At 42.2% G+C, this 12,616-nt stretch overlaps 1 protein-coding gene across 1 annotated transcript in view; it reads right to left on the reverse strand.

The window, feature by feature from the left end:
• The window catches only part of BAZ1B (bromodomain adjacent to zinc finger domain 1B), a 78,455-nt gene that overhangs the window by 44,055 nt on the left and 21,784 nt on the right, over positions 1-12,616 (reverse strand). The window contains exons 5-7 of the mRNA XM_054008153.1: positions 8,849-8,970; positions 7,321-7,518; positions 618-2,313 (exon numbers count right to left, since the gene is read on the reverse strand). Of these exons, the coding sequence (XP_053864128.1) occupies positions 618-2,313; positions 7,321-7,518; positions 8,849-8,970 (2,016 nt within the window). The remainder of the gene's footprint in view (positions 1-617; positions 2,314-7,320; positions 7,519-8,848; positions 8,971-12,616) is intronic.

Consider the following 12,616-nt stretch of genomic DNA (forward strand, 5'->3'; position numbering starts at 1 on the left):
GAGGTGGGCAAACTACTGCCCACGGCCACATCTGGCCCGCGGGACCGTTCTGCCCAGCCCAGGAGGCTAGTCCCCAGCTCCTCCCCTGTTATGCTCCCTCCCCCGCAGCCTCAGCTCACTGTGCCGTGGGCGCAATGCTCTGGGCAGTGGGGCTGCAAGCTCCTGGGGTAGTGGAGCTGCAGAGCCCGGCCTGACCTGGTGTTCTGTGTTGCACAGTGCATGGCTGGCTCTAGCCGGGCGGCGCGGCTGTAGCGCCGCCAGCCACCAGTACTCCATCTAGACTTGCTGTTTTCCAACCCTCCCGATGTGTGAGAACTAGGAAGGTACTTTGTGAGGGATTTCTGAAAAGGCAAAACTGAAAGAAGAGGATCTGATACATAGCACACCAAATTTTGAGCTAATGGAGTAATAAAGCACCACATAGCTGTGGCTTTGAAAATCCTGCAGGCTGCACAATGCCTCACATCAACAGAACTAGAGACCTTAATCGACACCAGCCATAAAACCCCTCACGGGCAGGTAACACTATTGGAAATGGAGAACTGAACTATCTACATTACTTTGTATCCCATTCCCCCGCTCCCACACATACACTCCAGTACTCTAGTATTTTGTACCTCTCATTTGCCTTTCCTGTTGCTCCTTCTCTTTCTTGGCTTGAATGGCAAGAAGTCTCCTGCTTTTCACAGCACTGATCATATCTTCAGCCTCTATTTCCATCTGTTGCTCTGTTTTTACCATCTCTATTTTTTTCTTGTCATTCCTTCCCACCCCATTCTCATCTTTCCCATTCTCTTTGTTTTTAGCCTCCATTTCTTTCCGTTTCTGCTTTTCTGCTCTTTTCTTGTCATTCTCTTCCTTCAGCACAGCTAGCCGCTCCTTCCAAAGCTCAGCTGACATCTGCTGCTTTGCTTCCACATGGTCCTGCACGGAGTAAGTCATTAGGATTCGGTGGCAGAGTGCTGCGACTATCTGTAGCTTCTCCTCAGATGTCAGCTCAAAGAACTCTGATGTCTCCAGCTTCTCCAAAAACTCATCTTGCACCTCATTATCTTCAAAGGTAGCTGAATCCTTGCTCTCATCTACATTATCAGAAACTTCACTTTCCTCCTGCACATCTGACTTCCGTAGACACAGGCGGACAAGCTCAGAAACAGAATGCAAGGTAAGGGGGATTTCCGAGAGTTTCATTCCCAACTCAGCATAGTCTTCAGCAATTTCATCCTGCAACAGGGTCTGCAGAAGAATGACCAGCACCCGGTTCAAGTAGAGAAAGCCCCCTTTCTCCGCACACAGAGCCTCCATCAAGGAGACTGCTGTAATGGGATACTGAGCGTCTGGCATCAGTAAGCCTGAGTAACAGCTCAGGAACTCCACCACCATGGCCACATCCCCAAAGAGAGTATTGGGAAGTCCTTCTGGAGTATCCACTAGTTTAAAAGCAGGCAAATTCTTTCCTTTAAGATCTTGGTCCTCATACCTCTTCTGCTTTTCCAGTTTTTCCTGCATCTCTTTTTCCTTCCGCTCTTTCGCTCTCTCCTTTAGTTTCTCCTTCAGCTTCTCCCGTTTCTTCTTCAGATACTCCTTGCGCTGTTCCTCGGTCATGGAGGCCCATTTCTTTTTGTGCTCTAAGAGTTCATAGCGTTTCTGTACTATCCCGCGCAACTCTTCAGGAAGGCGGGCCCGGTCCTCATTGGAGAGTAGCCGGGCTGTTTTGGAGATGATGCAGGAAAGGGCACTTTTTTTATCCTCTCGGTCTTTGTTTTCCTTGTAATAGGCAATGAGGTGGAGCGCAGCAGGAGGAAGATGCTTCTGGGGTTTGCTGGAGGACCTGGGAGTCCCTGCTGAGTTCTTAGGAGTTCTAGATACCTTAGGGGTGCCTTTGGCCATGTCCAGTAGTGTCATTTGTTTCAGTTTCATCTTGGGATTCTTCAGACCTTTCCTGGGTGATTTTGATTTCCCAGGGGACTTCTGCCCATTCAGGACCCTTTTGCCTTTCAGTTTCTTGTCTAAGGATTTATCGCTGCCCTTCCCTAGTCGGCTCCTTTTAGGAATGTGGAAGTCAGCACCAAGTTTGCCTGGAGACACTATTTTCATCACCTCCTCCAACTCCTCTTTAGAGGATTTTGGGTTCTTAGAGTTCTTCACTTTTAGTGGGGAGCCAATAATAGATTTCTTCAAATGCACATGACACCACAGCGTAGGGCTCAGTGGCTGGCCCAGTGAAGATCCATCAGTTTTGGACTTCTTGGAGGGCTTTCGGTCAGGTGATCCAGAGCTCTTCCTTTTGGTTGAGGGGTTGAGAGTCATGTACTAGAATTTAAGAAGAGATATATTAATATAAAACCAACCTAAGCAGGGGCAATGTCTGAAGAACCTTTCCCTGATAATGATTTTTAACAGGTAAGTTTAGTTCAGTTCCCTGTTCAGTTTCACAGGTAAGTTCAGTACACAGCATACTGAGGGACACAGACCACTGCAATGGGTTTCAATTTGCTATAGAGAGTTCCTCAGGTTATGAAGTTAACAGCCCATCTTAGGAGGATTTAACATTCAGCTTTCAAAATTGTTTGTTAAGTTTGTTTGCTACAATGATGTTTTAAAGTTACTTCCAACTGCATTACATGAAAAAACTTTCTAGTTTTCACAGATTTATGCATTTGTTTGCTTGCAAGTTTGTATGGTAAAAAGAGGACTCCGTTTCGGAGGCCTGCTCTGAAGGCTTTCCTGAGGATATGAGGGTCGATTTGGAGGGTTTTTAGCCTTTGGAGCGATCCATTTGTCAATGCAGTTCTATTGTTCAGGACTGTTACCTAATCAATAGGACTACACAATTGTTTGTAGCATTTCTGTAGCTGTGTTGATCCCAGGATATTAGAGAGACAAGGGGGTGACAAAGCCTTTTTCTTGGACCAACTTCTGTTGGTGAAAGTTCATTTGTCTCTTTCACCAACGGAAGTTGGTCCAATAAAGGACTACACAGTGGTAGTTTAACGGCCTAATTTTTAAGGTGCTGTGATCACCTCCAGCTCCTATTGATTTCAATGGTATTTGGGTGCTCAGCATTTCTGAGATTCAGGTGACATACGTGCATCATGAGCACCGGATGGGTTAATTTCAAAGAACTCAAAAATAACACAGAAGACTTGCAATAATATTTATAACCTTCATGTTATAAATATTACTGCAACTCTCAGAAGTCCGAGTGAAAAAATTAAGGTTTTAGTGAAAAATTCTGTCATGTCAAGCATAACAAGATACAGGATGTGCAACATTCTAATTGCTATAATAAGGTACATATTTCAGAAGAGCTATAGTAAACATGTGCCCATCGTAATCAAGTTATGTTTCCCATAGCAATGTTAGCATTCTTATTTCCTGACTTCTGAATGTTTACTACTACATTAAGATTAACCATTTAATGAAAGTTTAGTTTTCTTTTAATGTCCTTCGGGTCCTTATTGCAGAGAGCTCCACTGAAGACAGCATACAAACATTGCAGGAGACCACCTACAGAGAAAGTTGTTTTCAGCAGGATATTAGTGATAACCCTCATAACCATTTATGTTAGATATTACTCCAGTTGAACATGCTGACAATTCAAAGTTATTTTGGCAGAATTGAGGAACTAATCCTAGATTGTTGGAGGACAAACCAATTTCAGATTTTAAAACTGTTTGAATTTACCTCTGGGCTAAGGCCAAGCATGGCAAACTTCCTCCCTAAAGATTCTCAGAGTTGTGATTATGAAAGTTCTGAAGTAACCTTAACTACTACATTAATTCCCAGCCCCTTACAGTGTTATTCTTTCTACCCTACAGGGCAATGAAGGCACTTTAGTGCCATTCAGCTGACATAAGCAGCTCGTTTCCACTTAAGAGAAGCTACAGGGGGAACAGTCATTTGCTTTTACTCTCCCTTAAGTCGGTTACATTCTGCCTCTTGAACACAGGAAATGGCTACGATATACCCCGAGTGTCATGTGGATGCCTACACTGAAAAGAGCACCCACGGCCAGCCTGTATCAGCCGATTCAGACTTGCGGGCCTAGGGCTGCAGGACTATAAAACTGCAGTGTATACGTTTGGGCTCTAGCTGTAGCCCAGGCTCCAGGACCCTGCCAGAGGGGAGGGTCCCAGAACCAAGGCTCCAGCCAGAGTCCGAACAGCTACACTGCAATTTTATAGCCCTGCAGACCCTGCTCGAGTCAGCTGACGTGGGCCAGTCGCAGGTGTTTTGCTGAAGGTATGTTTACGCTGCAGACTTCAGAGAGGGAAACAGCATAGGTGAAAATGTTGACTTTACATTCTCTGGGACTATTAAGATGTTTTACAAGATTACAAACTACTATAACAACCCACAGTAGAAAGTCCAGTCTTTCATAATCTATCAGGGTTAACTCTACTTTGGCAGTATCAGTGCAGATGCTCTTAGGATTAGTAAACTTTCGCCAAGCATTGGTCCAAGACCCGTGATCAAAAAAGTTTCTATTCCAAACTTCGATATAACTGTCAAGCCAGAGGAGAACATTGTCCCTGCAGGCTCTTTTGTACTTGCATAACTATAGATAAAAAAAAATCAGTTAAGTAGTTCAATTTGGCAACAAGTTGTCCGTCAAATCATCATATGGTTTAGGCATTTCTTTACAAGAGAAGAACAAATCTATATTGGGGAAATTTCTGAGAAGTAAGAGGAGTCAAACGTTGACAATTTTTTTTCCTGTCAAGCTCTCGGTATTTAACTTTAGCTCCTATGTCCTCTGTCTTCACTCGCCAGCTCTCCAGACAGTATGCTACCCCACTTCTCTTTAGAATTTGCCAGTAAACGTTCTAAGAAACCAGAAATTGGCTGTTATGACAAAAATTCTCTAACATTTCAACAGATGGACCTGATTAAGGTCAGGACTCCCTAAATATTTACAGTGAAATATAAAACAATTTTCAGCTTCTCCCACAGAGTCAGTTTTACTGCTTCCAAATAGGAAGTAACTAGAAGTGGCAGGGAATGGTATGAAAGTAACAGCAGCTTTCTCCCCCCAAAAGTAAAACTGATTACAATAGATTTGCAAGTTTTTTTGCTACACTTGTTAAACAGAATGTACTGTAGGCCCTCCATTGACAGGGTACAGGCACAACACTGGTGTCTCAGGCTCAAATACCATCTCAAGCTGACCAGGGCTAAGAGTTTCATAAAAACAGTGCTCTTGTTCTAGGGACAGCTAATGCACTATTTACCAAAGACTTGCAGCAGGGTAGAGAAGTCACTGCAAGTGCAAATAGAATAAAATTCTTTACATTGATCGCATGCCTCCTTTGATGCTTTGAATACTCAAAGCATTTAAGGGTGGTCAGCAAATACTTTTTAATTATGTATTTTTAGTAACTGAATGCCCCAAATACTACAGCAAATTAAGAGGCAGTCTGCATATTGATGATTTTATATTAATCTTTCCTTTAAATACACCAGACTTCTATGTGAGCCTAAATATTCCTGCTAGAGCACGGAGCCATCCTACTAGGGCAGGTAGAAAGTTGTAAGGAAATCCTTTTTTGTTCTAGGGTGCAGTTTTACTAAGTTTGAACCATGCTAGAATTATTCCATAAAGGAAAAAAACCAGGACTTTCCCAACATGCACACCTCCCAAGGGCAGATTCCGTGCTCCAGCAGGGTTTCAATATGGTATATATATTGAGGCAAAGGTGCAATAATTAGCCTTTTTGGGGTGAAGGATGAGTCTTGTTTAACCTCAATACTGAAAGCCCCTTTTATCACTGCTATGTGGAATATTCAGTATATGTGATAATTGCCACGGGGTTGCCAAAAGTAGCTCCCTCAGTTAAGGGATAGCAAGCCTGCATCTAGGACAGGGGTCGGCAACCTTTCAGAAGTGGGGTGCTGAGTGTTCATTTATTCACTCTAATTTAAGGTTTTGCGTGCCAGTCATACATTTTAAGGTTTTTAGAAGGTCTCTTTCTATAAGTCTATAATATATAACTAAACTATTGTTGTATGTAAAGTAAATAAAGTTTTTAAAATGTTTAAGAAGCTTCATTTAAAATTACATTAAAATGCAGAGCCCCCCCGGACCGGTGGCCAGGACCCAGGCAGTGTGAGTGACACTGAAAATCAGCTCGTGTGCTGCCTTTGGCACGCATGCCATAGGTTGCCTACCCCGATCTAGGATAACACGATAATAGAATAGATTATCTATCTATTCTAGTGGCAGTATGGTCCAAAAGTAGGGCACATGACTGGGAGATTTAAGTCCTATTTTCAGCTCTGCCACTGACATGCTAATGCACTCGGGCAAATCACTTCACCTCTACACTGCAATTTCCCACTTATGAAAGGGGGTAATCCTGGCCTTCCTTTGTAAAGTATTTTAAGATCTGTGAATCCAGCATACTATATGAAAGTTAAGTATTAATTCTGCAGGGACTATGGAAACAGGTACAAAACCAAAATATTTAATATCTCAACTACAATCTCTAAACTACGATAACCAGATAAATGATTCAGTAATTCACACTATTGGACAAAGGTTATAGTTTTCTCCTATATAGTAAACTCCTGACATCTCAAGATAGCTTCAACAGTCGGGATTTACATTGCTTGTCTAAGGCAAAGAAAATGCAATCATAGTAATTGTGCCACTAGATTTTCAGTGTCTTGTGTCAGGGCAAAAACCTCTAAATGAAATAAGTTAATTGAATAAACACATTGCCTTACAATAGTATTTGTAGGTCTCCTTTACCCAAATTTTCTACACTTCAGTGTTTCAAACAAGTATGTTTTCTGGATGGCTAGGGGATTGAAAAAAAAAAATTGTCGAGAGTGACCACCTAGAAAAAAAAGCAACATTTATTGCATTGATCTGTTGCTGACAATATTGTGTCCAACTAAACTTATTTTTCTTCTTGTCCAAGAGTGAGGGCTCCTTATATAATTGCCACTGATTGGCAAGGAGAAACACAATTTACAATAGACTTCATTTGAAGTTAATTCTACCTGATGACCCCAGGACTACAGGCTTCTCACCTAGTTCCACTCCTTATGAGGGGTTAAGACCTCCCGTAGCCCAACTAAACCCACTCCAGCCAGTCTTTTCAAAGATGACTATTTTTAGGTGCTCGTCTACAGTTGCCTTAATGGAGCTCATTTTCAGAAAGTGCAGGGCTTTCAGTTTGAAAACTAAGCCCCTACAAGATGTCTCAAGTTCGGAGCCTCCAAAAAAAATTATTCACTTGAAAATCTGGGCCAGTGTCTCTTCCACACCCCCAGCCCTACCCTGCAAGCAGATTTTTAAATGAGCGTTCTTACCTTATGTGGGTCTAGCAGAAAGTCACTAAATTTACTGGGAAGAGAGTACTTCTTCACTAATTCATCTTCTACCACCCATGGAGAATTCTCGCCTGTGCCAGCCCGTAGTGCATTATGGCGGATGAAATACCTCAGGATTTCTTTGTTGGGTGGTCGCTCTGTACGGATTAAGCTATCTGCTGGCACGTTGCTGATGATCTTTGAAACATCACATCAAGACAGATTAGTAACATTCCATTTTTATATATTCTCTCAAACAACACACATCACAAGAGCACAGCTATGGTACACTACATCACCTCTTAGCCAAGAGGCATCCACCCCTTTCTTTGTGTGACCACCACCTATTGCAACCTCAGATTAGAACGAATAGCGCCTGTAGCACTGAGAGTTGAGAGAAGTTGGTGGGATGTTCAATTAGCTAAAAACTGTCACTGAAGTATTTGAAATGTTAACTTACATTGCGGATTCCTTGCCAAAGTCTACTACTTTGTTTTGGTGACAACGCCCAATCACTAATATTTGGTTAAAGAAAAGAGACTAGTTTATCAAAATCTTTTTGAGACCAGGGGAGTTACTCTGCAAGCTGTAATCATTAGTTTGAAGTCATTGGTGCCTTCCTATCAGGATTACATCACCTAGTGAACAGCTGATAGAAAGCATGCAGCAGTGCTGCAAACCACAGTGCTTCCTGAAGTGTAATTAGCTATGATGTCACTCTCAAAAGATCACTGATTAAATATAAGCATCAGAGCGATAGCCGCGTTAGTCCGTATCCACAAAAACAACAAGAAGTCCGGTGGCACCTTAAAGACTAAGATTTATTTGGGCATAAGCTTTCATGGGTAAAGACCCACTTCTTCAGATGCAGTTACAATATAAGCAGTTACTCTTGGTCACTTCTACAAGCAATACCAGGACGGATGAGCTAGAGTGCTGATGAGAAGCACAATCGGGAAAGTAACTGAAATACAATCCATTAGGAAAGTATATTCTAAATGAACAACCCACCCTAAATTCTCAATTACTGAGGGACAATCTTCACTCATTGATATATTTCGCTTTACTCAAACAAATCTGTACAACTTTTTATCACTGATGTACCCGAATATTTGGATGCTAATGGTATTGTTAAATTTATTCACCTAAATTTAGGTTATTGCTGATTATGTACTATATATATATAATCTTATGACTTAAAACAAACTTTGTATTTGTGGACAATCTAAGCACTATGCCCACATGTACAGACACGTTTTTCTTAACCTGTGTATTATATATATTTGTTTACATTAGCTTTAATAAAAAAATTGTATATCACTGGCCAGGTTTCATCAACCAATTGGCAGACAGATCAGGGATTAGCCAGTTAACAGCCAGCTTACTCACCAAGGCTTCAGACAACATTTCTATACAATACTGCATGTGGTTAAAGGAATCTTCACTGCTGCTTGATGGCGCATAGGGGTTATTTATTTCATCCTTTTCCGTCACACTGCGTAGTAGAAGATTCATACAGGCAACTCACCTTATCTTCATTTTGCAGCTTGACATCATATTTGTGTGGCAGGAACTTAGGTGGCACCCACTTCTTCTCTTCCTTCTTCAGAGAAGTAGGAAGTTTCCGAGGGGACCTGCGTGCCCGGTCACCTGATCAACCAAAGACAGTTATTGATGAACTGCTGAGACAGACCGACTAGGGGCTATAGAATTTAAAAAAAAGACTATAGTCATATCATTAACAGATCATGCTTAGACTTGTCACATGTTCCTTTAATGCCCCCCAGTCTTTAAAGTTCCCTCAGTAAAGCACCTAGGACACCTTAACATGCATGAGGGACCACCACTGAGCCCATCTTCACAGTGGTTTGCCTATAACCATCTACACACAGAGAGGAGGGTTTTATAGTGATCTAGTCCTCTACACTGCTCAGACCCTTTGAGCTGGTCACCAATAAATAAAATTGGTCAGTGTTACTGCCAAAAGCTCTAGTTGTGAAACTGATACTTAGATGCGCCATTCACTTTATCCCTCCCAGCAGTACCTAGCAAATGCAGTGGCCTTGGTAAAGTAGACCATCACATCCCAAAAGAGCTGCAGTACTAAACACAATAGGGCAAGACTGAAGTTTTAAGTATTCATTTCTCAGTTGTGTTGTCGGTGTGCCATTCATGCTTACTGTTAACAACCAATTAAAGCTGGTGAATTTGATCAGATCACTTATATCTGGAAATAATTCCACCACGGAGACTTGCTACAAACTAATGGTACAGAATAAGCTAACTTTAATGGTCTTAGAATTCTCACTCACATTTTCATAAGCCATTTAAGTTATTAAGTTTCTGAGAAAAAATGTTATCAGGAGAGTGGGTCAGCTCTCTTCAACACCAGATGTTCAGTCTATCGAAATACCCACATTACAATTGTTAAGTTGTTCAAAGGAATAATGACAACTACTAGAATGAACAGATGTGTATTTCTTGACCAGAAAACAGCCAGAAGTTTGTCTTTCCTTAAAAAAAAAAATCTTTTATTCAAAAAGAACTTGCTGTGGAAGACCATCCCCAAGTTTTATTTTTACACTCATTGCTATGAATTAAAAATCATGTTTGTGTACTCAGGCAAATTCTACACCAGGGGTGCCCAACCTGTGGCTCCGGAGCCGCATGTGGCTCTTCAGAAGTTAATATGTGGCTCCTTGCATAGATGCTGGCGCCACAGGTGCCAACTTTCCACTGCTCAACCCCAGGCCCAACCTCCTCCACCCCTTCCCCCAAAGCCCATGCCCCTTCCCCTGCTGCACCCTTGCTTCTCCCCACTCCATCCCAGAGCCTCCTGTACACTGCGAAACAGCTGATCACGGCAGGCAGGAGGCATGGGGAGGCGCTGATCGGCAGGAGGTGCTGAGGTGGCGGGGGGAGGGGGGAGGGAGAGAGGGGGCTGCTGATGTATTACTGTGGCTCTTCAGCAATGTACATTGGTAAATTCTGGCTCCTTCTCAGGCTCAGGTTGTCCACCCCTGTTCTAGACCTAGGCTAGAAACAGACTTCTATACACCATTATGTCTATTTGTAAACATTATGGTTTTAACAAACTTAGCACCTCTAGACACTAACAATTAAAGATAAATCCCTAGCAACAGACTATCCAAACATCAATATGTCAACAAAATCATAACATTGCCACATCTGACCAGCTTTATCCCTCACTCCACTTACAATCTGGATGCAAAGGGGAAAAAAAGATGGCATTGCAGTCTGCTCAGAAGGCAGCGGAGATCTGGTAGACAATGTCAATGAGGAACAAGTACCTAAACTGAGGATTTCTTTGTGACCTGATGCCGACTGGCAGAAGGCACAGCGGTACACAGATCCCTGGGTTCACCAAAATAATGTCACGTGAGGTCTCTAATGAAAGCATGTGTCCCATTGGTCATCAAGCATTGTGAGATGCATGTACGGAACATGTGTGAGGCGTCATGCAGATATGTTGAAAATTATGTTCTCTAGGCCTTGAGGTTAAAGGCAGGTTACTCACAGGTGCCTTGAGACAAACTTCTCCAGACAGGAAATGGGAGACACTTCTCCTCCTGCTGGACCATTGCATATTGCGTGTGTCTTACAACAAAAGTCTACTAGCACAGTGGCTCTCAACCTTTCCAGACTACTGTACCTCTTGTAGGAGTCTGATTTGTCTTGCGTACAAAAGTGTCACACCCATACTATTACTGAAAAATGGCTTACCCACTCATTTTTACCATACAATACTAAAATAAATCAACTGGAATATAAATACTGTACTTGCATTTCAGTGTATAGTATATAGAGCAGCATAAAGTCATTGTCTATATGAAATTCTAGTTTGTACTGACTTCGCTAGTGCTTTTTATGTAGCCTATTGTAAAACTAAGCAAATATGTAGATTAGTTGATGTACCCACAGAAGACCTCTGCGTACCCCCAGGGGTATTCATACCACTGGATGAGAACCACTGTACTAGCATACTGAGTCAAGTGCTAATGAAGGGCTTGGAGACTTCAGAAGGAAATTAATAGGAAAAGGTAAACAGCACAGGAAGATGGGGGGGGACAGATGGACAGTTTTCAGGTGGAGATCAAATGTCTGGTACATCTGGGGGTGCAGTGAGACACAGTGGCATCCTTCAATCTGCAAAGAAACTGCAAGAAGACTTGATCTTATGAAAGGGGATCTCAGACATCCTGGTTAAAAATGCCGGGAAAAGAATTTGATGAAAGCTAGGGGAATGTCCTGTGAGTTAAGTTTAGGCTCTAGAAAGCATGTTATGATTTTGGTTTATATGTAAGCATTTGTTTCCACTATTCTTCCTTTCTATTATTTGAATCTCCATTCTTATGTATATTTACAGTGAAAAAAAGAATAAGTTTATTATCAAGTGCTATTTGTTAAGCGGAGTGGTGATCCTAAGTTAAAACTAGTAAGCTGGTGTGTACTATTCCTTTGGGAGTAGTGAATCTGTGAATGCTGAGCAGAACAGGGGCTGGGCACTCCAGAGACACACTTGAAGGGCTTGGGGGTTGGTGTGTACTTACTGCTTGCCTGCAGAGGGACCGCAGAGCCTGGCAGATATAGATAAGACTCTCTCATGCTAAGGGCAGATGGTAGCAAGGTGCCTCACAACCCTGGGAAGCATATCACCCTCACAGAAAAAAATTATTATACAAGAGGGAAAATCTCTCCTTTTTAAACCAGGGGACCAAAGTTCAAATATTTCAGCTGATTCTACCGACAGCACTATTGCACGGTGAGAGAATCAGTCTCCAACAGTCAGGTCCTAAAGCATTACGGCTTTACAAGTTAAGCAGCCAACACTTTACACTCCTTCCAAGATTAATAAGGAGGCATTGTTGATTAGATTACAGAGCACAGGTATAATGTGCTCTCTGCATGAAGTACCATTTAATAAATGGGCAGCCACATTCTGCACTAGCTTTAGTTTCCAGAGTCTAAAAGGTGGTCCCCATGTACAGCACATTACACGAGCTTGGTCTTGAAGTGAAAGGCCCAGGACACAGCAGCAGAGGCCTGAGAGAAGAGGCTACACTCTTCTTGTCAAGATCAGATAACAAGAGAGGCACTTGTGGCTGCTCAGGATGCACAAGTCGGTCTTATGCATTTGTTCCACAAATATTTGTTAACATTTTAACAGTATTACTGACTATAGTCACAGAAGGGACATTACCATGTTATGTTTTTAATGCTCAAGAGCACAATGAAAGTTGTGTGCAAAACATCTCATCCCAGATCCTCCATAGGT

This window comes from Malaclemys terrapin, chromosome 18 (genome assembly GCF_027887155.1).
Source record: "Malaclemys terrapin pileata isolate rMalTer1 chromosome 18, rMalTer1.hap1, whole genome shotgun sequence".
NCBI classification, from domain to species: domain Eukaryota; kingdom Metazoa; phylum Chordata; order Testudines; family Emydidae; genus Malaclemys; species Malaclemys terrapin.